The 27,888-nt window shown below is 46.2% G+C and overlaps 1 protein-coding gene and 1 long non-coding RNA gene across 4 annotated transcripts in view; one reads left to right on the forward strand and one right to left on the reverse strand.

Moving 5' to 3' along the window:
* Positions 1–6: 6 nt before the first annotated feature.
* Positions 7–27,888, reverse strand: part of MAPRE2 (microtubule associated protein RP/EB family member 2) — a 153,712-nt gene continuing 125,830 nt past the window's right edge. For all 3 annotated transcript variants that reach the window (XM_029922064.1, XM_029922062.1, XM_029922061.1), the window contains 2 exons: positions 9,193–9,332; positions 7–5,164 (listed from right to left, as the gene is read on the reverse strand). In XM_029922064.1, coding sequence (XP_029777924.1) covers positions 4,733–5,164; positions 9,193–9,332 — 572 coding nt within the window. In that variant the 3' untranslated portion in view covers positions 7–4,732. The remainder of the gene's footprint in view (positions 5,165–9,192; positions 9,333–27,888) is intronic.
* LOC115277739 lies at positions 1,093–6,080 on the forward strand. Its single transcript, XR_003902502.1, has 2 exons — positions 1,093–1,172; positions 5,816–6,080. It is a non-coding gene; the product is annotated as an uncharacterized LOC115277739 (long non-coding RNA).

Consider the following 27,888-nt stretch of genomic DNA (forward strand, 5'->3'; position numbering starts at 1 on the left):
CAGTGCGCGCACCAGCCGCCCGTGCTTTCCTGTTCAAGGGGCGGGTCATACATTCCTTTTGTTTTGGAAAGCCCTCTTCAAAGAACACGTTTTGTACTCTCCGACCCATGGGAGAGAGAAGCGAAGGCACCGCCTCAGAAGCATCCTGACCACCACGCGGAAACCTGGTGTGAGACAGCACACGGCCCCAGGCCACCGCCAGGCCAGGACGCGGGGCTTCTGATGCCTGCCCCGCCCGAGGCCCTGTGTTACGACCTGCTGCTGTGCCGCATAGACCAGGCTCACTCCAGCCGTAAGGCAAGGAAGACACGCGGGTCTGGGGGCTTCTCCAGCGGGGGGGGGGCGGCAGCTGGAGCTCAAGGCCTTCGCTCTGGGCACTCAGTCCTTTATGTGTCCCTCACGGGTTGAGGTGCCCACGGACCCCCACTCCAGGGACCACTGGCCGGAGTCGGCTGACCTCACAAACAGCAAGCTGCTCTCTTTATTACCCAAGCAGAGGGAGCCTGGCCAAGCAGTGCAGCTGATGGCTCCCTCAGCAAGGCACACAGGGACCCTGAGCCCTGGCGTGCTTGTGGCCCCTGCCAGTAGGCACACGCACTCCTTTCTCGGCCAGAGGCGCCCCGCTTCAGGTCTGTTCCCTGCTGCTTAGGACAAGCCAATCCCCCTGCCCACTGTCAGTCTTCCCCGAGCCACAGTTCATTCTTTCCCTGGTCCTGTGGCACTTTGTTTCCTGCTTGGCTGTAAAACTTGGGCCTGCAATCTTGTCTCCACACTGTGGCCTCAACCACTGGTTCTGAGGTTACTCAGGACCCCCAGAGGGCCTCATCCATCTGTGTCCAACCTCACTTATTTCAGAATCAATGCAGGCTGTGTTGAGAAGAAGAAAAATCCCCAAGGACAAAACAACAGAGGATTTGAGACTCTCAGCCAAGGTTCCATGCTGTATATTTTCTTAGTAACAGAAAAATGTCAAGGTTCTAAACACAGACTCAAGTTCATATCCTGGTTCTGCACTTTACCAGCTGGATGACTGTGCACATGTAACTTAACTGCCCTGTGCCTCAGTTTTCTCATCTGTAAAATGGGGGATTGTAACACATACACAACAGTTTTCCATCAGTTTCACTGATCAAGGAGTCCATGGAGTCCTTGGACTCAACAGAAGAGTTAAGGTAGGTATAGAACGGTGTTGGGTTCATAATACATACTTGTGTGAGCTGCAATTATAATTTCTTGGTGGGAGAACTCTGAAATATATTCTAGAAGTGAAACATTTTTTAAAAGTCACCTTTTCTCCAACAGTAGAAAGGGACATTGTGTTGAAGACCCTGGTTCAAATTTAGTGCTGTTCCTTACTGGGTCTGTGTCAAGAGGCATGTTACTGCTCTCTCCTAGCCCAGGACCACACCCTATCACGAGCACCCCCAGCCTCTTGTCTAGGGGCAAAAAAGAGAGCTAGTGGTCATGGGACTTTACCTGGACCGGTGCCCTGGGAACTCGCAGGTGACTGTCCTGCCAATGTTCCTTGTTCGGGCCTCTTCTCTCTGCTTCACTCCAGAGCTAGTCACTCCTCTAAGCTTCACATCCTGTCCATGCTTCCATCTGGCTACGCACTCAGCCCCAAGTGTGTGCGTGCACACTCACGGGCGGGCTACACAGCTGCCTCTGGTGGAGCTCCCGCCCCCTCTGAGGGTCAGGGCTGTTAATGCACCCGTCATCCTCACTCTCCGAGGCTGGCGTGGTGCCTTCGTTTCGCACTGCTAGGAGTTCAGCAGGTCTCCAGAGTACTTTCTTACCTGTTTGTGCACGTTAGGCTGCATGGAAGATCTCAAAAAGGAGGATCCATTGGACCTTTTACAGAAAATATTATTTGCTCACATCACAGCTGGGAGTTACCCCAAGACTGAAAGTCAAAGCTTTGATTCAAACACTGTGGGCCTGTGCTAAGCTGTAGGACCAAGGCCCTCTAAGCTCAGACCTCACCCCTGGCCTCCCCTTTGTACTTGTCCAGGCAGGGGGCTCTGTGGTCTCCAGCTGGCCAAGGGCAGCTCTCTGTCGCAGGACCCAAAGGGGATGTCCTCCATCTGCAGGAACTGCAGACCCCAGATAAAGAGCAAAACCTCGCAGCTTACCAACGGATTGCTCATGCTTGGGGCGCAGGTTAAGGCGGTCTGAAAGTCCGCAGACCTCTAACTCTGAGGCAGTTACACTGCCTACCACAGGTGAGTGCTCCCACCTCACACACTACTTTGTAGGCTCACAGAAAAGAAACACGATCTTTTTCTTACACCCCATACTAGAAAAAACAACTTCGCACATAGGCAGGAGGCCAGACAAAACCTAAGCCAGATATGTGACTAAAGCCCTGGTGTGCCACCTGCTTAGTTCTGATATTTGCATATCAATCCATCACCTCTTTCTGGATGTTTAGCTGTGAGTAATGTTAGAGTTCCTTATTCTTATGATAATCATTAGAAAGAGAAGGTGGATACAGTAAAGAAGGCTCTTGCCTGCAATAGGAAGAAAAGGGGGGCAAAGGACGCTGGCGGGGTCATCAAGAAGCGCTGAGGGCCCCCTCCTTCCTAGATGGACCTGGTGACACTCCACAGGCTCCGCTGCCCCCACGCACCCCCGCCACGTCCGGCCGTTCTTTCCTCTCCGCTTTGGCCATGCTGTTTTCTCTGTCTGAAATACCCTCCCTGCCTTGGCTCCAGGACTGCTGACGTTCCTGGTCATTCTCCAAGCCCACACAGGTGTCTTCTCTGTCTCTCCAGGCTGCCTTTCCATGCTCACCACCCAAGTTTACGTCTTTGTGAGCACGTGCATCCCACTCCAACATACTCCAGTTAGTGGTGCCCGTCTGTCTGCCTCACGGAGGCAGCGGCTCTGTCCCCTTTCTGTATACCCAATGCTTCGTCCAGTGACAGAAACAAAGGCTCTTCCCAAGAGATCTTGGTGGAGGAGGGAAGAATCGTTAGGTCACTTAGTGGCTTCTGTGACAGTGCCTCAGGAAATAAGTCGCCTGTTTATATCAGCAGCTGTACCTCAGCTGACCGATGGACAAGGCAGCAGTTAACCAATGACTAAGTCGAGATACCTATGACCCCTGAGGAAAAAGATCCTGACAATGATAGAGAGAGGCACTGGAGAGATGTCTGCTGATCTGCTTTGGAACCTTCCATTAGGTTTCTACCACTATGAACTTAACTGAACCTGTTTACTTCTGTACATAAACTGCTATCTGGATTTTACATCTTCCAAGCATTCTATTCTAGGATTGTCTGATTCCAAGAATCAAAGACCTGCCACCATCAAATAAAGACTTAAAGAGGCTGCTCCAGCAAATACCTGCACCTGAAATGGCCACCCAGGGCTCATGTGTGTTTTCCTGAAGAGCAGGCACTGAGGTAGGACCACACTCAGAAGGCAGGAACTCTCTCCTGGGCCGGCCCTGCCTACCTGCCGCTGCCAGCAGCATTCAGTGGCTCATGTCGACTCTGAATTTGGAGTTCACCTGAGAGGGCTCCTGCACAAGGACTCCACTGGCGGACGAGATCTGGCCTGAGGTGACAATTGCAAGGGTTTTCCTCCTGCCGACAGCGCAAGGCTGGGAAGATCTGACCTTGCAGGCTGCCTTCCTCCCTCAGTGGCAATGGCCCTTCAGAGACCCAGTGCTGGGAAGACTGCACCGGATTTGGCCTCCCACCAGCTTGGGAGGAGAGTAACTGTAACTCACTAGGTCCCTGACCGACTACCAAGCACTCAGGGTGGCGCAGGCACACTAGACCTCAACCTGAGGTTTCTGCCGTCAGATCTGAAAATAACTGAGAACCATATTTTACGGAGCCATCACTCCCTCTGGAGCCTGGCCAGGCAGCTTCCCAGGGCTTCAAGATCTACAGTTTGCACCAATGTTAACGGAGAAAGAAGCTTAAAAAAAATACAAGGCAGGGGGACAGGGAATTTAAAAAGTGGTGGAGAGGCCTCAACCCTCAGATTTCATCACTCAGATTTCAAATCTTACATGGAGTCAACATGTGTCTGGTACTGGGCTGGGACAAGTCATAAAGTACACTCGCCAGTGACTTGTTCTGTTCTGTCCAAGTGCTAACACATGCAACTTGACCACAGCGCCCTGGGAGCGTCCCCAGGCCTCCTGCTCCAACAGAGTCCGAGCTCTTCCACCAGGTTCACACCGCCTGCTGAGGAGCCCGAGACCCCGGCCCACTGTTCCGCATCTTCCCCAGGCGGCGCGGTGGAAGGTGAGGCTCCGTCAGGCTCCCGCACTTGCTCCTCGCTCCCTACCCGGGCAGACTTAGTCTCCGTTTATCCCACCCCTTCCCTTCCTTGATTCTTGAGCGCTTTGGTCCTCTGCTGCTCCTCACACCTGCTTTCTGTCACCAGGATGCATCCACCTCCTGGCCGCCCCCCTTCCGCACACTCCTGAGTAGCAAAAGCTGGACAGCCAGGTCTCCCTGCAGAGAAGACCTTCTAAAAGCATTTTTCAACTAAGGGCTGTTACACGGCACCAGTCTGTACCGGCAATGAATAACCAAGACAACCAGCTCTGAAATAAAAATTGTGGGGCTTATGGGGATCAGAAAAACATCCAGACTAATTCCTCCTCTCACCATACTCTGGTCTGTCATGAAGAATCTTTATATACATTTTTATAGCTCATCTGCTCAGGGCAGCAAACCAGTTGAAATCTGGCTGCATAAACCCATTTTTCTCAATCAGTCCTCCTCCTCTCCCCCTCCCATCCCCCTCTACTCATCTTCTCCCAGATGAATTCACGAATGCACATCCCACAAGCCTGGGCCAGTGGTTCACGACGACGATGATGAGGTGGAGGAGGAGGACACTTGTCCTCTGGGAAGAGCAAACCCACAGGAGTCCTCATAATTCTCAGGGATCCCAGGGAAGCACCCGAAGACACACTACTGCACCCTGACCAAGAGAATCGCTTTAGGAGCGAAGAGCCAATGGCTCTCCTCACACTTACGTGTTCTTCCGAAGCATAGAGGACTTCCATTAGTCGCTGCACAAGGTCATCATTTTCCTGCCCATGCTCTTGACAGAGGAGTTCAATCTCTCTCAACTTGCCAAAGTAGAAATCCCTTTCCTTTTCCACACCTTCGAGGGCAAGTTTTAATGAATGTACCTGCAAGGGAATGAGGGTGGAAAGAAACCCCCCCCAAAATACAGTATAAGAAATGTGACCCAACTACGGCTGCCTATGAAGACATGAAACATGCAAAGACAGATGTGCCACAAGGACTGACAGGCACAGAGCTTGAGCCTGGGCCACAACGCCCAACTTCGACAACATGCTAGTCATTCCCTCTGCCAACTGAGTGGCCATAACCACTGTGGGAGGGACTGTTCTGCTCAAGACGGTGCATCCAGACCCGAATGAGTTTTCCTCCTCTCCTAACGTGGGCTAGAGCAAATCCTTCTACCCTGTCCATCCTCCGCAGGGAGGGGGGGGCAGAGGAGAGGGGCTGGCCCTGTGGTTACTTGAGGTGTACTTTGAGGACCCTCCTTTCTTCAGGTAACCGTATTTTTGTTATGGATCCCTTCATAAATGTTCCTGAGCCACACTAGGCAAAGTCTTTCTACTGAGATACTGGGTCTTAGCTATGTGAGGAAAACTGGGCAAGACTGCCAGCCTGGTTGTGTGGATCCGTATTAATTCCTCTGGTTCTAGCTTTGGGGACATTGCAGGAAATAGGGGGAAGACGAATAGAAGGAAGCTCCATTCCTTCAGAATAAGAACCCTTATTCCTTTTTCCCCTGTTGATGCTGGTTCCAGGCCCTTCCAGGGCCGAGTGGCCTTTCACAATGATTACAGAGATGCGGCCAGGGAAGGAGCCCACAGTGAGGCAGGGTCACCGGGGCCGAAGGAAAACTGATGGTGCCACACTCCTACGAGCACAGTAGCGAGCTACACATTGGCCTAAACATCACCCTGTTCCCGCTTCCTGAGAATTCCGCCCCCCGCCCCTTTTAAACCCTTTGTACATTTATATTTACACAGAATATCTGTTAGGAGGTAAATTAAATCTTTCATGGTCTCAGTCTGGTGAAATCTCTCAGAGTATTAAAAAAATCACCCTAACAGAATTTCCAAAAATGACATCTGGAATGGGAAATTTTCTTTGGTTAATTCTAGACCTGTGCACATGCTATTTATCAAACGTCTACCAAACACATGCAGCATTGGTCCCTTCCTGCACACTTGGCATAGGATGCAGGCATGTGGCCCCTCTGAGTCCACCTCAGGGCCTCCCTCACACGCTGCTCAAAGAGCAGGTTTCCTTAACTTTCACTCCTATTTCTGATGATACTACAGTGGGAATATTTGTAAGAAATGAAGGCAACCCCAGCAGCCTCAAGTCCAGGGAAAAGAAAACTTCCCTTTTTCTAGAAATCCTTCCTTGCTTTACACCAAGCTGACCCCCTCCCCAGGCTTGGCCACAGAATCCCTGTGAAGCCTGCGTTGGTGCCAGTGGACAGAGGAGTCTTGAGTCGGTCAGCTCTCCCTGGAGGAGGCAAGAAGGGTCTCTTCAGCCTTCAGCCCATGGAAACTAGGTTTGTCTGCCTCTCGAGGGGGCTCTGGTGTGTACAATGTGCAAAGAGCTGAGGCTGTTGCAGACATATCCAGCCCAGGCTGGCCTTGGGTGGCCCTCACAGCTACAGACATCTCTAGTAAAAACCAGCAGGGGCCGAAGCATATGAGGATAGCCGACTGGCAGAGGAGAGTCTGTGTTCACGGTCCCACGCTTGAAGACTGATGCCACCCGCACCCTCATGTATCAAAGCAGCCTAGGTGGTGGAGGGGGCGCTAGGGATGGACCCTTGAGTAAGGCAAGAGGAAGAGACAAGAGGGGGATGTTCTCTTCTCCCAATGCTCCCCGCCCTCAGCGTCTGCGCACTGCACATCCTCCTAGCCAGGCCGCCCAGGCCCCAGCATCTACCCAGGCCAACTGACGCCCACTCTCCAGCCTCCAGTGGTCCCTGAGCACAGTGGGGACTCCACCTCACTTCCTGTTTGCTAACCCACTCGCCATAAACGGCCCCTAATTATTTTACTTCTTTTTTTCTCCTCTGTCTTTTGATTCATTTCTATCACTAGAATTGTCTAGCACAGTGGTACTTTTATAGCATGTCATGGGAGACTGCCTGAATAGAGACAGAAGGCCAAGTAAATGAGAATTCTTCAAGTTTATGGCACTCGTCACTTTCTCTATTATGACTGTAATTCACTCTCCAGCCTAGGCATTTCCTCATCCTAGAGTCCTGAGTCCCAACAGAGCCATGCCTCTGCGGCTTCAGGGGGCTACCCTGCAGGCTCCAAGGACAGAAAATGGAGGGGGGCAATAATAGATAACCACGGAAACGGATCTGGGCTAAGTGTTCAGTAAACAGTTGAAGAATGCTCACTATTTGGGGTGCGCATGACCTTCCCTCTGAGGGACTGGGGAAGGGAGGGGCGGGCATACTCACTCCTGCTTCATGTAAACGCATCAGGGTAGAGGCGGGGGAGTGGAGCCCTTTGGAAGTAATAAAGTAATTATAAGACCATTGGAAAGTTCCTTTCTCTTCTCCCTCTCCCCCTCTAGAGTGACGTTTTGGATGGTAGGATGAGGTCTGGGTCCCTTGGGGCTGGGAGGCTCTTTGTGTAACTGGACAGCTAATGAGTGTAGAGCCAGCCCCAAGGAGAGGGTGTGGGTCGAGCGGACTAAAACTGAAGGGGGTAGGGGAAGGGTCTTGAGGTTTGTGTGTGCTTATACGTTGGGTTCGAAGTTTGGAGACCGGGGGGTGGTAGAGGGAGACAAGAGGGAGGAGAGAAATCATGACAAAACATGAGATAATCAAGAGATCAAAAGAATTTGGGTTCCTATGAGAAAAGAATTATAAATCTAAAGCATTATAGACCCACGCCTGATTCTCTTTAGGTCTGACTTGCTCAGAGCCTTAGGCACGTGGTCCAAGGCTCATGATGCTGTCGTACCTGCCTTTTGTGTGAGAAAAACTCATTAGTGGAAATACCACATGGGCTCAAACTGAGAATCAGCAGGTAATTAGAACATTCCTGAGTTTTTAAATCAAAGCACTGACCACTGGATGACTTAAGGTTTCACTGTTTCCATTAAAGTGATCAGAATTGTAAAGAAACACCCTCGTTAAGCAGCTGCCTGCTTTTAAACTAGATTCTTGATTGCAAATATACAATTATCTCAAAAACGGTTTCCAGACTTGCTGGCTCATCAGGTACCCAGTTAATCACTGGGAACGGCCCAGCCACTGGGCTGGGAACAGCCTAAGAACCTTGAATAAAGGTTCCGCTCCTGGTGATGGGAGTAGCCAGGATAAGAGACTCCGCAACCCAGGGTCAGGGCAGGTGGCTTCTTCAGTGGGTGGGCCTCATGCTGCCGATCGTTTTATTACCTTTAAGCTACATATAATCTTAGCAAAATTAGCTATTGTTAGGTAGAAAGCATACCTCAACTTTTATATTGAAATTTGCAAAGGTAGTAGAGCTAGATTTACCATAACCATGAAAAATATTAGACAAAAAGGAAAAGTTCTTTGACTTAAAACACAATTGTGGCCCTTTTGATCCCCCAATATTGGGTTCAGTGCTTCTGTGGCAACAGACTTCTGCTGTCGTGGCAAATGTTAGGTTCTTGCTTTTGTTCTCACAAGCGCCTGCTCCGTACAACTGCTGGAAGCGCCAGGAGGGGAGGGATACCTGGCTCACTACCATTATATTGGCACTAAGCAGGGAGTCTGTCACACACAACAAGCTTATTAACAGATAGCTCCAGCAGGAAGGGAAGGAGGAAGAGAGACTAACCCTAATTAAAGTCATGAATGCTATCTAGACTGGCCCAAAGTGGGCAGAGTCTGGCCTGGAGCTCTGGACAGGCACTGAGGTGGGGGAGGGGGCACGCGGTCTACAAACCTGCATCTACCTCGGCTGAGTCATCTGTCCTTCTGGCTTAGGTGCAGCTTTGAGATGTCTGACTAACGTCTTATATTACGGGTGGGCCACTGATTTCATCTGCCTGAACGATCCCTTTTATTCTCACTCGCTTGGAACCAGATTCGCTCACCTGCCCTCCCTTATCTCAGGCCTGCAGTGTTGGTCCCCTCTCAGAGACAGGGCCGCGGCTGAGGAGTTACCTGCTCATTAAGCTGTATGACCTGTGTTTCTAAGTCTTTATCAGATTTGGATGCTGAGCTGCTGGACGAAGCCCTTTTGGCTGATGAGGGACGAGAAGGTGTAGATCCTGGCTTAGATGCTGGACTTGATTTAGCCGCACCTGAAAGTAACAAGAATAGATCATAAATATGGGCAACGTTAGGGATGCTTGTTAGATATACTGCAAATGTACAAACGAGTTTACTAAGAAGCATAAAAGCTACCCCGCCGTGACCCTTTCCGATGACAAAAGCAGCCTATATATACTTAGAAAAAACGCACACAACATGGGACAGTGTCATCTTTGGCAACTTATGTAATCTGAGTACTTTGCCCACCCCCTCAAGTTAAAAGGAGATGAAGCTGTCCTTTGTCCCTCTGGTGAGAGAATAATGATACTAAGAGATTTTAATATTTTTTCTGTGATAACCTCAAAGCATCACCATAGTTGAGTTTCTGACAAACAACAAAAAAGAGTGTGAATACTTTAGAAAAAAATACAGAAGTGTAGGGTTTTTTTCTTGTTTCCCAGGTTAGCCACCAAAAGCATCTGGGAGCGGTGACACCTCCATAGCAGTGTGTGCTGTTGGTGCCTCCGTCCTGGTGTCTAAGTTTTACTGTGCAGCAAGAGCTTCTTGAGAGATGGCAGATGCCGTGGGTGGGGCAGGCCAAGTACAGCGTGAGCCTGGGACACCTTCTTGTGCTGAAAAGCAAGGATGTGCTCAAGGACTAAGGACAACGGGAATGGGCCGGTTTGAAGATGCTTCCAGCCAGCCACAGCTTGGACAGTTTACATATCAAGAGTAATGGCTCTCATGTGCTAGAATGCACTGAATAAATAACAATCCAGTCTATAATGACGGGGGAGGGAGGGTATAAAGATCTTTATAGAACACAGACAGCTAGTGAACGTCGAAGAACTGTTAGAACTTGAAAAATCACAATGTGACAACAAACATAACTGATCCAGGAAAGGCTCACTCGACAGACTCTGAAATGTTAAGTGGGAAGTTTGGAGGGAAAAAGATATTCACGGGTGTCTAGATACTGACCTAGGATTTATTTACTACAATGGCAATTTACAATTTACAGCAGGGGCTCAGCATCTTAAGTGATTAAATAGCATCACTAATGATGACAGAAACTGGGGGAAAGAAGGTCATTAATGTCAGGTAAGTGCTCACCCATCAGAGGCTTAGCTCCTGATAGGTGCTTGCAATCTAGAACATGACACAGACACAGGGAAAGGCTTCTGGAGCCAGAACAGAAGCCACAAGGTAGATGTGGTGAAACTGACACACCACATGGATTAAGAAATTCAGGGTCATTATCGGGGGCCCACCCAGGCCCTTTTACTCTGAACACAGTCTCGACCATGTGGCAGCTCAGGCTGGTGGAAAGGCCCCTCTTATGTGCTTCCATCAGCCCAATCCCCCTCACATCCCATGCACTCCTCCTCCAGAAGGCTCTGGGGACGCAGGGGCCAGTGATAATCACCTTTGTAACCCTGGTACTTAGCACCATGCTGGGCTGAACCGATATTTAGCGAAGGTACAAATGTTGAAATAAATACACGAACAAGTAAATACAACTTGGTTATGCGGTTTCCGGTCTCACGGTTTATCAGTACCAACAGATCAGAAACAGGCAGGGGGTTATGAAGCCAAGTGTGCTGACAGCAGTTACAAGTTTCGACTAATCTCCTAATTACAAAGTGGTGAACAGGAAGAGTTCTGGTGCCTGGAATCATCAGTTATGAACATGAAGTCACACGCCCCCTCAGGAAGCACGGACAACATCATACCCTCTAAAATCCGTTACAAAGAAACAAAGAGAATCTCCTTCTAAAAATACAGGGAAAGGCCTAATATATTTTAAGATGAAAAGTTAAATTGGGAAGGACCTTAAAATAGTTTGAGTGCCTGAAGGTAAACCTTCAGTGCCCTGGGAACCTCGCCCATGCAGAAGACCTTCTCAAGGGTTCTAGAGAGCTGATAGTCTGCTTCAGTCGTGATTCACATCAGGTTGCAAGCACCCTTCATATCTGGAGGAGCCCACAGACAATACTCCGGGAACGCCACCTCTGATCCCACTGGCAGGGCTCTCTACAGGCCGGGCCGGCAGGGTAGAGAAGACGACGTGGATAATGGCAGAGGACGCAGGCTGCGGACCGGCTGACCTGGCAAAGCGCCTCCTCTGAGGGCTGCTACCAGCCAGCCTCGCTCGGGGAAAAGCTTCTGAAAAATCAAGTTACCTCAGAGCTTTTTATAAGCAAGATGTCGTATTTTAATATCCATCAAATCTAACAGAAAGCAGCATCCCTTATTTACAAAATCCAGGTTTACCCAGTGCCTGCCATGAGCCACGCCCGCTGGAGGTCCCTGCTCTCCAGGAGCTCACGGTCTCCTGAGGTGACAGCTAGGCACGGCCACACTCCCCATTCCCAGGGACAAGGCTGTGTTCCCGACCACACGGCCATAGAGTGTGCTTTGGGCTGTAACCCCCTGCCTCAAACACTCCTCTTCCCCTGTGAGGGACTAAGTGTAGCACCCTGCGGCTCCGGGAGGCCACAGCACCCGTCCACTGTAACAGCACAGCCGTTTATCCTGTTCTCCCATTCAAGTCCACAAGGGAGGGGTTTTATCTGTTCTGTTTACTATTTAATGTTCTCAAGGCCCATCTCCATGCCTGACCCAGAGGCCAGGACACTGCAGAGAGGTTTTTATAAGTACATTAAAACAACTCCAAGGAGAGGTACCTATCCAGGGTAAACAAACCGGGGAGAGCTCAAGGAGCTGAAGCCAACGTCAAAGTCACTTGACAGCAAGAGCTGGCAATACAAGCCAAACATCATTGGGTTCCCCAGAGAGCTCAGACTTGGGTTTTAAGATCCTCTTATTACCTGGGCCCTTTATAGATGGAACCAGGAAAAAGTTCAAGTAGGGAAATTGAGTCAGTAAGTGTTTAAGTCTGAGGAGGGAGGAGCAAGCTAGTTTGTACTGTAGCGTCCAAGGCTCTGACATGTTTATGCCTCTTCTGAAGCAAAGGGGCAGATGGGGCTGCCCTAGAGTGAGTGGACCCCCCAGGGCACGCTCCCTGCGCAGGCAGCGCAGTGATGTGGCTCACTGCAACCGCTGAGCTCATTCATCAGCCACGCCTTCTCACACCCTGCTCCAGCCAGTCCCATGTAAACTTTAAGAGAAAACCACGGAAGGAAGAGAAACCTGGTTGCTTGTAAAACAAAGCCACTACTAATTACGTTTTTAGGACATCATCAAATGCACCCTGAGAAAAAAACTCTGAAATGTCTAATAGGAAGTACAAGTGGAAGGATCAGGGGCAAGCCAAAGCCCCCTGCAAGACCAAGTTATGGAAGAGAACTATACGTAAGCTGAGGAGGCTGGCTCAGGGAGGAACAGGGGCTGCAGGAGGCCCCATGTGGCTCCCGGGGGACAGGCCAGAGCTGTTGCAGGGACTGCCAGGTTGGCTGGGGCACAGAGTCCCCGTCTGTCACCTGGTACACGTGCATGCGGCCTGTGGAGATGGGAAACATGAAAGCCACGGGTATCAGAAGCGGCATCCTCTGCTTGGGGCAGGGCAGGATGGTGGAGAAGAGGGCATTTGGTCCACACTGCAGCACTTCCACCCCACCCAGGACAGTCACTCACAGGCTGGACAAAGGAATGGAAAATACATTTGAAAACCTGAGTTAACAGATGAAGTAATTAGTATTTGAAATTTAAAATCAGGGGTTTTGAAATTCTGATTGTTTGGAAAAAAATTAACAAAGGGAAGTAAATGTCTAATGAGGTGTGAGAGGGCAGTGCTAGTCAACTGCATTTATTTTTAAATGTTTATTTATATTGAGGGCAGAGAGAGAGGGGGAGAGAGAACCCTAAATAGGTTCTGTGCTGTCACAGCCTGATATGGGGCTTGATCCATATACCATGAGATGGTGACCTGAGCCGAAATCAAGAGTCAGATGCCTAACTGACTGAGCCAACCAGGTGGCCGTCTGTCAACTGTGCATTTATATAGCTTCTAAGGGATGAAGAAATTAAAGAACAGGAAGGCCATGCAGAAGATCTTAGTGTCTTCAGAGCTTTAAAGTTTTAAAAAACTAGACAACTAAGTGTTAAACTAAAAGCCCATTTTTCAAAAGAATGTAAAGTGAGCTCTTTAAATTATCACAAGCTATAATTTGAAGTGGAAGTAATTTGCCCCTCACAGCTATTTCTCACATTGAGAAAAACTAAATAGTAAAATTCATAAAAATAAAAATGAAGGCTTGTGTTCATTCTACTTAATGATTTCATGGTTTACTTTTTAGAACAGTAAACAATAACCTAAATTATATGACCCTCATTAGACCATCAAGAACTGTTTTTGTTTGCTTTGAAAGTCTTGCTGTCTCCTTTCAAGCAAACATACTCCAAAGTGCACCCCGCTTCTGGGGTGCCAGATATTCTCCTCCCACGGACCTGGGCTGCTAGAATAAGGGTGCTGTTAGGAAATTATAATGATCGACATCAGCAAATTTAACATTGACGTACTACTTTTTTGTGAAACGACCCGATAACTGATAGCATCTGATCCCGGTTCACGTATCAGGGTCCTCGGTAGCTGCCCTCCCGCTTCCTAGAACGCAGCCAGGGCCACGGCGACTTCGCTTCTGTGCCTTCCATGCCTCTGTGCTCAGTGATGCTTCCATGAAAAACACTGACATAATGGCTTTTACACAGTGCAGCTCCTTCAGCAGATACAGATTTTCTTCCTTGCAGCTATCAACCATTCCGAAAAAATTTCTGAAGCTGCATCTGATGTCCTGAAAACATAATTAGTGGTAGCCCTGTTTTACAAGAATTTTTTTCCCCTCAAGCTTTTCTCTCTCTCCCTAATTTTCCCTTTCAAAATAAAAAGGAGTTTCAGAAGCAGAGAAAAATAGACATAAATTCTGCACAAGTCCCTATAATTCTCTGACTTTACTCACTGGATATGGACATGATTTACAATGGAAGTCTTTGAGCAGTTGTGTCTTAATTAATGCCTTTAGGATTTGGTGTATAAATATGATTCTAAGACATTTTAACCATAGTTGTAAAAAAACAAAGAGTGGCCTTATTCATTGCTTTGTGAAGCCACAGCATCACTGTCTAATGTCAATAATTAGTAGCTTAATGTTTATGGAAAATGCTACATTTCGGGCATATGAGGCCCAATGAATTCTTAACGATAAAGCAAAGAAAACCATTGTACGCAGCTTTATCCTTCATGGCTGGAGCTCTGATGGAATTTAAAAATTCTTCTCACTTAATCTGCCTATTCCTTCTGCCAAAGTCATAAACAGAGGAGCTAAAAATATGACATTAATACTGTTGACAAGAACCACAGAGACATTAAAAACATGTGCACTCGTGCATACACACTGGAGAGGCAATCGATCTTCTGGTCATCCGGGCTGCTTCCCTGCTTTGAGAGCATATTCCCTCCTCCCCCGGGTCCTCCTCACTTAGTTAAAGCCCCACAGAGGTGGGGGCTGGGGAGTGCGTTAAATGGGTGAAGGTGCTCAAAAGGCAGAAACTTCCAGTTATACACAATGAGATACCACATCACACCTGTCAGAATGGCTAAAATGAACTCAGAAAACAACAGATGTTAGCGAGGATGCAGAGAAAGGGGGACCCTCTTCACAGTGGAAATACAAACTGGTGCAGCCACTCTGGAAAACAGTATGGAGGGTCCTCAGAAAGTTAAAAATGGAACTACCCTACAACCCAGCAATTGCATTACTGGGCACTTATCCAAAGGATACAAAAATGCTGATTTGAAGGGGCACATGCACTCCAATGTTTATTTTTATTTCTATTTATTTTTTTAAGTTTATTTATTTTGAGAGAGACAGAGACAGCACAAGTGGGGGAAGGGCAGAGTGAAAGAGGGGTAGCACCGAGCCCTATGCAGGGCTCTAACTCACGAACCGTGAGATCACGACCTGAGCTGAAGCCAAGGGTTGGACACTTAACCGAATAAGCTACCCAGGTGCCCCTCACCCCAGTGTTTACAGCAGCACTATCAATAGCAGCCAAATTACAGAAAGGATCCAAGTGTCTACCAACTGATGAATGGATAAAGGAAATATGGTGTGTGTGTGTGTGTGTGTGTGTGTGTGTATACACACAATGGAATATTACTCAGCAATAAAAAAGAATGAAATCTTGCCATTTGCAACAGTGTGGATGGACCTAAAGTATATTTTGCTAAGCGAAATAAGTCAGTCAGAGGAAAACAAGTATCCTATGATTTCACTCATGTGGAATTTAAGAAACAAAAAACATGAACACGGGGAAGGGAAGAAAAAATAAAATGAAAACAGAAAGGGAGGAAACCAGAACAGACTCCTAAATACAGAGAACAAACTGAGGGTTGCTGGAGGGGAGGGGGGAAGGAGGTAGGTGGGTGGGGGGAGGGCCACATGGGTGACGGGCATGAAGAGGGCACTTGCTGAGCACTGGGTGTTATAGGTACGTGAGGAATCACTGAATTCTATTCCTGAAACCAAGAGTACACTAATAGTACACCAATATTAACCAACAGTTAACAAATATGTTAACTAATTTGAATCTAAATAATACAAAAAAACTTCCAGTTACAAAATAAGTCTGAGGAACTCATGTACAGCAAGGTGGTTTTTCTAACACTGTATGTTTGAGAGTTGCTAAGAGAATAGCTCTTAAAAGTTCTTATCACGAGAAAAAAATTCTAATTGTATGGTGATGGATGTCAACTAGACTTACTGTCGTGATCATTTTGCAATATATATATATATAAATATTTAATCATGTTTATGCCTGAAACAATTATGCTGTATGTCAACTATAGCCCCAAAAGACGACCCCACAGACCTGAAAGGTGACAGAAGATGCAGTGCACCTGCACTGCTTAGTTATTTGTGGATGATCTGCCTTCACTTCCTTATTCTTTTTACCTTGATCAACAGATTTTATTTTTTAACTGGGAATAATGAACTTGGTTAAAATAAAAGTAAATAAAGCCACTGCTGGGGACAGAGTCCAGGGCTGGAGTGATGAGGAGATACAGTTCTCACAGCAAGCGGGTTTCCTGAGTGCCGAAACGGACGCCAGAGCAGCCTCGCCGCACTAGGGCTGACAGCCCCCACCGTTCTGACTGCTTCAAGGTCTGACCCTTTCCCACCTCCACTGTGTAGGCTCAAAATCCATTCTCTAAGGGCAAAAAAAAAAAAAGGAAAGCACCTCTGTGCCCAGAGTCTGGTCCACATGGAACATCAATGGGGGCTCCAGGATGCTCTGATTCAGATTATTAAGAGGCAAGTTCGTATATTCTGAAGCTGTTAGTTCACAGCCCTTATGGCTTCTGTCGCCAGTGCAGCCCATGGCCAAGTTTGGCTCTTCCTTCTTGCCACTCAGAGTCAACTTGTAAAAGTGAGCAGCCCCTTTTCTGAGTGCCTTGAAGCCTCACAGGAGGCACATTAGCCATGTGGGGATGGGTATCGGGTATGGAAGTGGGGATCCTTCAGCTTGCCCGTAGGGAGGCAACGGCCGAGCGTGGGGGCCAGGGAGCCAGGTGGCTTCCCAGCAGTCCTGGCTCTGCTAGGGCTGAGCCGTGTGGCTTGTGCTGCCACCTGCACCCCTGGATGCTGAAGACCACAATAGTGGTGCCTGCTTCCCAGAGTCGGGAACAACACGGGAAAGTCCTTACACAAGAGCCTGGCAAACAGTAGGCGCTCGATAAATGTTAGCTCACAACAGTTGTACTGTTACTCAGCAAATGTGACCCAACCAATGATGAAATACACAGGTTTCCCATTTTCAGACGTTAGCAACATGAAAACTAAACTGAAGTAATAAAAACATCAGACTCTCTCCAAGAAAATGTAAAAACTTTTAACCCATAAACCACCAGTGGGCACCAAGGCCTAGGTTCTTCCCTTCCATTCACGCTCTGTCTCGAAAATCAGCAGGCTGGAGCCCAAGTCTCTGTGCTCCTTCTTAAATTATCCTGACTCATTCATTCAAGCAGCCAACAATTACTGACCTCCTACTGTGTACCTGGCAAGCTCTCCGCAGTTGGGACAAATCAATGAATGAAAAACAGAAGATGCCTTTGTGGAATTTACATTCTAACAGCAAAATTAAGATAATAAATAACATGATAAATTAGTAAGTGCCATAATAAATTGGCAAGGAAAAGCTATGGTGAAGCGACAGGCAGAGCAGGGCAAGGGTGAGCAGCGTGTGCAGCAGCAACTCCAGGGCCCCTGAGTGCCCAGCACTGGTCTTTCTCTGGTCTCAACTTCACAGACCCAGGAGCCTCCCATGAGTCTCACTAGACCCAGGTGCCCTCAGGACAGGGGTCAGGAACATAGAAGCCTCCTGATGGGAGTCCTGCCACAGGCCAGCAGAGACGTGAGGCAGCGAGATGTACGCTAGGCCCTTGTGGCGGTCACCCCATCCCGAAAGTCCCATTGCTCAACGAACCCCATGTCTCTTGTAACAGCTCCTGGGCCACAATCTTCAGAATCCCTGGATGGGCCATGACAGGTGCAGGAGTAACCCTTACTTCAAGGCCTCACGAGGAAAGTCAGAGGGCACAGAGGACTGAGAGAGGCGAAGCTGGTCCCCTGGACAGCCAGGAGCAGAGCATTCCAGGCAAAGGGCCACACGAAGGCCCTCCCTCATCTGGCCAGGGCCGGTGGGATGCTGGAGCACTGCGGGAGGGGGCAGACCATCGGGACCTTGGAGGCCGTGGTTAGGAGGTGGGCTTGCGTTCTGAGGGAAGGGGAAGCAGGGGAAGCTGCTGCAGGGTCCCAAGCGGAGGAGTGACACGGTCTGAATGCTGGGTGGAGAACGGACTGCAGGAGGGTGAGGGCAGAGGCAGAGTGGCCAGTGAGGAGGCCGCTGCCGTAATTCTCCTGGGTATGAGTAGTGAGTGCTCAAGATGCGTTTCCTTTACGGTAAATCACTTACAACGCTCCAGTTCAGAAAGCCCGATTATGTACCCTATAAAACAGACACCACATGTCTGGCCCTTTTATACAGCTTACACTGTGCAATGTTAACAGCAACCAAAAAGAAATTTTGTGATCAATAGCATCTGCTATTGATTCTGAGGGAAGGCTGAAGAAAAGTATGCAGTGAGTGACAAGGGCTATGAGTCAGCCCGTGTCCCTCCCGATTGACTGTTCCGGGGTCATTACGCAGCGTGATAATGGGCTCTGCTCTGGGAGCGGGCCAGGGAGCTACACTCCAAGTCACAGGCCTGGGACAGCGTGGCTGCCTCTGTACCCTCTGCACCCAGAGGTCACCAGGCCTGGCCAGGGGTCACAAGGCCTGTCCCACGGTGGCCAAGAGGGCCTGAGCTTGGCCGGCCAGCTTGAGCATTCAGAAAATCGAATTATTTCTGCCCTGGTTACTGTCCCTGCTGGAGATGATGTGCTTATTTTTAGCCATCATGTGATTCTCCAGTATTTTCCAGGCTCTGCTTGAGTCACTATGGTTTCAGAGAATTTTTCATAGTGGGAAAAAATGCATAGAGGAACTCCTCCTCTTAGAATGGCTCAAGTACTGAAATATCTAGTTACTGAATAGTTATTTGAATGTGGTGTGTATTTTCTTATGATAAATGGACTTTTCTCACATCTTGGTAGGTAATTAAGTGTTCTTTGAAACACATTAGGTGCCGACCAATCACTATCTTTGGTCAAATTCTTGTTTTTAAATTGTCCTCAGAAGAATTTCTCTCTAGAAATGGCAAGGATCACTCACTCCCATGAAAACAATACACACCAGAATCCCAACAATTTAGGGGGACACCCCCTTGCTTGTTTACTGCAGCAGTAAGAAAAGTTGGTAGGTGAAACAGCCCCCCAATCCAGCCAGACCATCAGGAGTTAAAACACACAGGCATCACCATGACAGTCACGGTGTCACTGCTCTCCTGACAGACAGCAGTCCTTTAAGGAAAAAGCTTTCAAATTAAGATTGCTACTTTGTGGGCACACAAGTACTTAATTACCTCATATGTACAGATACAGTCCTGACTCCACAGTCAAGACCAGTACTTTAGGTGATTTTTCTGATGGTGGTAAGCTGAGTGTGCTCCATTAACAGGCTCTTACCCACACTCCCTTACAAGCCGAGAGACATGGTCTGCGGTCGCAGAGCTGGAGCTCAGGAAGGGGAGAACCACAGCTGAGCCCCTCTGAATCCTCTACTACAACAGGTCCCTGCCCCAGCGTCTCTGCTTCCACCAGCCAACCATCCAGCCAGAAAGTGTGCCTCATTTATCTTCGGCTTCCTTTCTCCTTTATTTCTCACATCTAATCATCAAGTTTTGGTGACTGTATCTCCTCCAAGTGTCCATAAGCCATATGGCCCATGGCCTTTGTTAACGCCAACATCCTCTCCTGCATAGTTTCTTAACAGCTTCTTAGCCAGTCTTCCGGACTGTGACCAACAGAACCTAAGATGACCCCTTCTCCTCAGTAATCTTCATCTCCTGGTATGCTAACCTTTGTATAGTCCCTTCCTCTAGAGTATGGGTGGGGCCTGTACCTTGCTTCTAACCAACAGAAGATGACAAAGATGATGGGAGGTCACTCTCATGATTATGGTACTCTACAGAACTCTGTTTGGCTAGCAAACATGGTAGAATCTTACTGGCCTAGAAGCAGCAAGCTGCCATGTAGTAAGCACCCATGTTGGAAAAGCCCATGTGGCAAGGAAGTAAGAAGGGGCCTCTGGGAACTGAGAGCAGCTGCCACCAAGAAACCGAAGCCTCAGTTGGGCAGCCTCAAGGCAACTGTCACAACCCAAGGAAGCTCTCCCCAGTTAGGCCTCTGATTAGACCACAGCCCCAGCAGATTATCTGGATTGCTGCTTGGTGGGACCTTAAAGCATGGAACACAGCTAAGCATGGCCTGGACTTCCGAAGGTGTAAGAAAACACAGGTCTGCTGTTTTAAGCAGCTAAGTTTGTAGTAGTTTTGTAGCAACACAATATGAACACCACCTCTCCACTCCTCATTCGAGGGCTCCACTCAGCTCTGCAGCCTTACTTCTCAACACCCATGCAAAATAACACACTTTACCAAATACAGCCTATTCTATATTGATGCCAACATTCTACTCTTTCTGTCTGCAGTGCTCTTGTCCTTACCCTTAACCTGGCTAACTTCAACTCATTCAGCAAGTCTTAGTCAAACCTCACTTCTCCCAAGAAGCCTTTCTAGAATATACAAGACCAGCTCAGATGGTCTTCCTACACACCCTGGAAGCACAAACCTCACTTTATTGTTACTGTCTATTTATTATGAGGTTTTCATCACAAAATTGTAACTTTCCTGAATCCTGGTGTGTCTCCAAAACCTCTTACAGTGCCTTGACAAATACATTTTGAGAGACTGAATGAAAATTCAAGTAAAGCTTTCAGAAGAGCAATGAATCCAATAAAAATGAGCTGTTGTTTAAGAAATGCTTTTCTACTGTGTGGTGCACCATGCTATTTCTGTAGCTATAGTATAAGGGGCTCCTCAGGTGATGCAGAGGACGGGAGAGAATGTTGAAAATAGCCATACATATGGGCTTACATGCCGCATCTTCCTGGATCCAAATGGACATGCTGTGAGTCAATTTAAATCAATTCAACAATTCTAAACGAGAAGCTTCTATGTGTCTGGTAATGGAGAAATAGTAATTCTTCAAAGTAAAAAATGCTTTCTATTCCCACCCAACATACCAAGTAAAAAAGAATGGCACCAATAAGAAAAACAGATCTCTTTCTGCCATCTTGGAATCTATGGAGGCCTGCTGGGAATAGAACTCCTAAAATGACAAGTATGTCTGGAAGGCTGTGGTCCAAGGTCATTTCTGCTGGCTAACGTGGGGTCTCCAGAAAGAGAGGGAGCACAGAGCTCTTCTTAAAATTAAATACCTTTATGCCCGGGATGAAACGGAACTGTATCTAGGCAAGAGAGACGCTTATGTGTGCCAAGCAAAGAATAGCAGAGTGACTCTTGGTGGCAAATTGAACAAAACCAGAGTAATCTGGGGAAAAGTACGTGCTCATGGAAACAGTGCTGTGGTTCGTGCCAAATTCCAACGCAACCTTCCTGCTAAAGCCACTGGCCACAGAACCTGTGCGATGCTGGATCCTTCAAGGATTTAAGCTTACTGTGAAATAAATAAAAGTGTAGTTTTGTTCACTTATTACAAAGAAAAGAAAGGAAGAAAAAAAGAAAAATAGGTCCATGGGTGACCTGTGTTATTCTGGTTATGGAAATGGAGAATAAATGCTAAATCACTGCCTTTGAAACCTCAAGTTTTATCATGAGGCAGAGAAACCAAATGCCAAGTTGTTATTCCTACAGAGAGAAAAGGGATGATCGGAGTAACACGTGGGATTTAACACAAAACCAGTGAATATTTCAACATACAAAGGGAGCAGTGACAATGACTCAAGACCAGTTATGAAAGGGATCAATGCTGTTTAAAAGAGGCCTTGGATGCTTCACTTCCCAGTGCAGGTGAGACAGTAACGGAGGCCATCGGCCCCCTCCTGCAAGGTCCTGAGTGAGGGAACAGAGCCCGGCAGCCAAAATACACAACAGTTCCATCTGAGGTGCTCACTCTTCCCTTTGAAATCACCTAGACCATCCATACAAGGAATGAGATCAATCCAAGGGTTACGAACTCAGAGAGAAGGAATCATGCTGATCTAGGGCCTAGACTCCCAGGCTTCCCGTACATTTCTGCTTCCGGGCTGCAAAGAGGCCTGGAACGCGAGGCCCAGGTTTCCTGCATTTACAAACCCATGTAAAATCCAGTACCTCGCACCCAGAACCTGAGGCAAGGATTGAATGAGAGTGTGAAAAAATGACTACTGGTTTTAAAAATAAAAACGAAGGCCATCAAATGCAATGGCATGTGCTCTGGCTCAAGCCTTTATGACACTGCAGAGACTCATTTCCTCCACACGCTATGCAGTTTGAATCTGGTTTCTGAAAATTCACTGTGGTTTAGTACAGTGTAAGGAGAAGATCAGAACATAAAACAAGACCACCCCCGTGATACTTCAGGACAATATAATGGTTTAAAGTGCATGCTTTGGAATCACAGGGTCAAGCTTCAAACTTTGGGCCCCGTATCTCTAGTGTATGACCCTGGCAAGTTACTGAACCTCTCTGTGCCTCAGTTTCCCCACCTCTACAACAGGGGTAATGGTTGTAGGTTTTGATCTCTAAGCTGTCAAATATTTTAGTTTTACAGAAAACTAGGTCATGGTTTGGTTCCAAAAAGCCAAAATAACTAAAAGCTGTAAACTGAATTAGTGAATCCTCTGTCAAAGATGCAGTCTCAGTAAGCAGGCACACTGGGATGGCAATGAAAAATGCATGGGTGTTCCCATGAAGAAGGCCCTTAGATACCGTCAGAAGATTCCTATCTGAAGCTCCTGAATTCTTCATGTCTCTCTTTCTCACTGTGCTCTCAATATTCCAAACTCACAGATAACCAGTATCCTGGCAATGCAGAGCCCTGCTCATACTGTATTGCTGTGGTTTTATCATTACAGGTTGAGAAATGCAGTTTTAATCATTCTTTGAGGAGATAAGCATCCCAGTGCACAGTGGTGTATCTTATACATATTACATAAGATACACGTGTAACTGGAGGAACAAAACCAACAACAGCCTTCTCCTTCCCATGAGCAGCCATTGCCTACTCTGCAGCTTAGCAAAGGGATGGTTTCCTAATATGAGGAGGTCAAGGGGATGCAATGCTGATATGGGCAGGGACTGAATGAAAGATACATCGTTCATATACTAAGTGCTAACATTTGCTTGAAGATATTTCTTGCTACTTATGGGACTGGTAAGAAAAATGTACCTCTTCCTTGTTGTAAGTTGTTATTACATGAACTCTTACAATAAATGTTTGATCCTTGAAGAAGCAGGAAGGTATGTGGGTGGTACAGTGTGCGGTTGGGTGACTGGGGCCTCTGAGAACAGTTAACAGCAGGAGCACACCAGGAAGGTGTGAGAATAAATAGGCGCGACTCATCCTGATGGGAAGACCACGAAGGGCCAAGAAGGATGCCTGTGCAGACCCTACAGCTCAGAGAAGTCCACGCCATCATGGACTGGTATGGTCCAAAGAGCAGATGGGGAAAAATGCATTCCTTGGAATAAATAATGGCTCTGGGGCGAGAGCAACATTTGTGTTTAAAGGGCAGACGGTTCTCAAAAGGTAAGTGAACACATGTGTTTTGTTAGTAATAAGGAAAAGGAAGTCCTGCATGAAGGCACAGGCCCGAGGCCAAGGTCAGGACCTTCTGAGTGAAATTTAACTTCTTGAGTACTTTTTTATGTGGACTCTAATTGAGTCCCTGTTAAATCAAAAACATCAATACTCTTTGAAGCAATATACACCAACAGCTGCAACATTCACCAAAAAAATCACAATGTCTACGATATAATCCAAAATTACTCAACAAATGAAGAGCCAGGAAAATGTGACACATTCTCAAATAAAATCAACCGATGCCAATGGTGAGGTGGTCAGAATGGCGGCATCAGCAGACAGGAGCTTTAAAGCAGCTATCATAACCATGCCCAGGGAAGTAAAGGATGTTCACAATAAATGAAAGGTAGGCAATATCAACAGAGAAAGAAAAAAAGGAAATTAACAACTGAAAACATAAAAGAGTTGAAATTTTAAAAACGCTCAATAGAAAGGAAATGACCAAGGACAAAGAGGGTAAACCTAAAGATGTATTAATAGAAACCATCTAATCTAAAGAAGAAAGAACGTGCTGAGAAAAAGGTGAACAGAGCCTCAGGAACCTGTGGGAGAATTTCAAAAGCTCTAACATATGAATAAACGGCATCCCAGAAGGACAGAGAGAATAGAGCTGAAAAAAATGGCTGAAAATCTCCCAAATATGGTAAAAGACATAAACTTACAGATTGAAAGTAGCTTAATGAACTCCAGAATAAGACAAATTCAAAGAGAACCATGATGAAGCACATCCCAGTTCTATTCACTGAAATCCAAAGATAAAGGGACTCTTGACTGTACCCAGAGAGGAACAATGCATTGCAAACGGGGAAGAACGATTAGAACAAGTAAGCACTTCTTATCTCTGGAAGCCATGGACACTGAAACATCCTTAAAGTGCATAAAGCAAGATCAGGTGGAATTCTTTATGTATGGAAATTTTCAATAATGAAATAAACACTTATGGAAGAAGGAGACTAGAAGAATTTGTTGCCACTGGACCTGCTCTACAAGAAACGCTAAAGCAAGTTCTTCAGTAGGAAGAGAATTGAGATCAGTAGGCAACTCATATCTTCAGAGATGAATGAAGATAACTGGAAATGGTAAAAAGATGAGGGAACCAACTCTTTTTTCTCTTAATTTCTTTTTTAAGGCATGAAATATAATATATGCAAAATACATGTAATATATATAGATTATAATTTCTAAATGTAATCAATAAAATTACTAGAGGTTTTACATTCATTTTTTCCCAACTAAGTCTACATCCAGCATGCATTTTATGCATATAGCACATTTCAATGGAGGATAAGCACATTTCCAGTGTTCAAAAGCCACTAATTGAACACTGCTGGTCTAAAACAAAAGTTGTAACATTGTCATGGGGAATTTATAATGTATGTAGATGTAACACATGTGACAAATGTAACAGTCATACAAACTATAACAAACTGGGAGGGAGGGTTGCCAAGGAAGTATGTATACTGTAATTCTGAGCACAACCACTGAAAAAATTAATGCAAAGAGCTACAATGAGAAAGGCAATCAGTTAAGTTGGGATGTACAATATCTGAAAAATCCAGAATATGGATATGGCACCTAAAGTGCAAGCAACCAAAAAACACAAGAGGGACTACGTCAAAGTAAAAGGCTTGTGCACAGCAAAAGAGACCATCAGCAAAGTTAAAAGACACCCTAGAGAATGGGAGAAATATTTGCAAACCATTTATCTGGTAAGAGATTAATATCTAAACTGCATAAAGAACTCCTACAACACAAGAGCAAAAAACCCAAATAACTCACCTCAATTAAAAAAGAAATGGACAAAGGACATGAATAGACATTTCTTCAAAGATATATGAAAGGCCAGTGGGTATATGAGAAGATGCCCAACGTCGGCATTCGTTAGGGAAACGTGAAGTAAAACCACAATGGGAGAGGGACGCCTGTGTGGCTCAGTCAGTTAAGCATTCAACTTCGACTCAGGTTATGATCTCACACTTTGTGACTTTTGAGCCCTGAGTCGGGCACTGTGCTCACAGCTCAGAGCCTGGAACATGCTTCGGATTCTGTGTCTCCCTCACTCTTTGTGTCCCTCCCCCACTTATACTGTCCGTCTCAAAAATAGGCATTAAAAAAATAAGTAAAAACACGAGTTATCACTTCATGCCCTTTTAGAATGGTTATCACCAAAAGGTAAGAAATAACAAATGCTAGTGTGGATGCAGAGAAAAGGGCACCCTTGTGCGCTATTGGTGGGAATGTAAATTGGTGCAGCCACTAAGAAGACAGTAAGAAGGATCCTAAAAAATAAAAAATGGAACTACCATATGACCCATCAATTCAACTTCTGGGTATTTTTCCAAAGGAAATAAAAACACTAACTCGTAAAGGTATCTGTACCCCCATGTTCATAGCACGATTTACAATAGCCAAGACATGGAAACTACCTAAATGTCCACTGATGGATGAATGGATAACTGTGGTACACATGCACACAAGTATTTTTCAGCCATAAAAAAAAAGACAAAATTCTAACATTTGCTACAACATGGAAGGACCTTGAAGGCATTATGCTACGTGAAATAAATCAGACAGAAAGACAAAGACTGATCTCACTTACACATGGACTCTTTAAAACAAACAAACAGGGGCACCTGGGTGGCTCAGTTGGTTGAGCATCCAGCTTCGGCTCAGGTCATGATCTCGTGGTTCATGGGTTCAAGCCCCGCATCGGGCTCTGTGCTGGCAGCTAGCTCAGAGCCTGAAGCCTGCTTCAAATTCTGTGTCTCCCTCTCTCTCTGACCCTCTCCTGCTCACACTGCCTCTCTCTGTCTCTCAAAAATAAATAAAAAACATTAAAAAAAATTAAAAAAACTAAAAAACAAAAAAACCACCAAACTCAGAAAAAGAGATCAGAACTTGTGGTTACGAGAGGCAGAGAACAGGGAGAGGTGAATTGGAAGGCAGCCAAAAGGCCAAAGTTTCTGGTTATCAGATACATAAATACTGGGGATACTACTAGGGATGTAATGTACAACATGGTGAAGACCACTAACACTGAGGTATGATCTATAGGAAAGTTGTTAAGAGAGTAGATCGTAGGAGTTTTCATCACAAGGAGAGATTGTTTCCTTCTTTTCTTCTTGTTGTATCTACACAGTGATATTAGCTGAACCTACTGTGGTAATCGTTTGACAACACATGTAAATCAAACTATTACGCTGTACTTATGGAATTCATAAACGAGGTATGTAAATTATTTCACAATAAAACTTGAAAAAAATCATAAAAAATCCAGAAGATAACAAGAAAACAGAAAAAACAGGAGATAAGCAGAAAATAAATGATAATATGGTAGACCTAAATCCAGCTAAATCACAATTACATTAAGTTGTAATGGACTGGACACTCCAACGTCCAGAGATAATGAGGATGAATAACAATGCAAGACCCAATCGTGTGCTTTTTATAAGAGACACACTTTAAACATGAGCTCAAAGACAGGTAGAAGTCTAACTTACCATCAGGAAAGACATACCATGCAAACAGTAAGCATAAGAAAGCTAGCACAGCTGTTTAGTATCAGATTAAAATAGACTTTAAGACTAAAAGTTTTGACGAAGATGAAGAGGGACATCTCCTAAAATACAAAGGTCAATTCATTGGAATGATTTAGCGTACCAATGTATGCGCCTCACAACAGAGCCTAATACAGGAGACGAGAACTGAGACGGAGTAAAGGGAGGTAAGACAATTCCACAATCAATGTAACACCCTCTCCACAGCAACAACTAGACAGAAACAAAAATCAGTAAAAACATGGATCTGAATAACACTATCCACTACCTTGATCTGGTATTTCTAACACTACACAACCAACAACTGCAGAATACATATTCTTTTCAAGGGCACAGGTATACTGTCCGAGCGAAACCGTATTTTGGGTCATAAAATCAAGTCTGGAACAAGGACAAACTCACTATCAACTGCTTACATCTCACCACCTCTCCTAAAAACACAAAACGAACTTTTAGAAAACTTCAAGCAACTCATTTTTCCCCAAAGGAGGGGACAGGCAATGCTTAGATTACAGGTGCTCAACAAATGTGTAAACACTGTAAAACAAATAAATCAATAAACACAACACCTTGTTCAGTTTGCATGAACAGCCTTGGAGAACCCAAATTAAAGATGATTGGGAGGGCATTTACATATTCAATAGTTTTGGAAATATACTGTTGGGGTTTATTTGTATCTACGTTTAGGGATTTAAATATTACTGTGCAAGTACTTTATTCTATTATACTTTTTAGGTTGCTTCCTTTTTGAACCATTTTTCTAATATTCTATTGATCTGATTTTA

The sequence above is a fragment of the Suricata suricatta genome, chromosome 14, assembly GCF_006229205.1.
Source record: "Suricata suricatta isolate VVHF042 chromosome 14, meerkat_22Aug2017_6uvM2_HiC, whole genome shotgun sequence".
NCBI lineage: Eukaryota > Metazoa > Chordata > Mammalia > Carnivora > Herpestidae > Suricata > Suricata suricatta.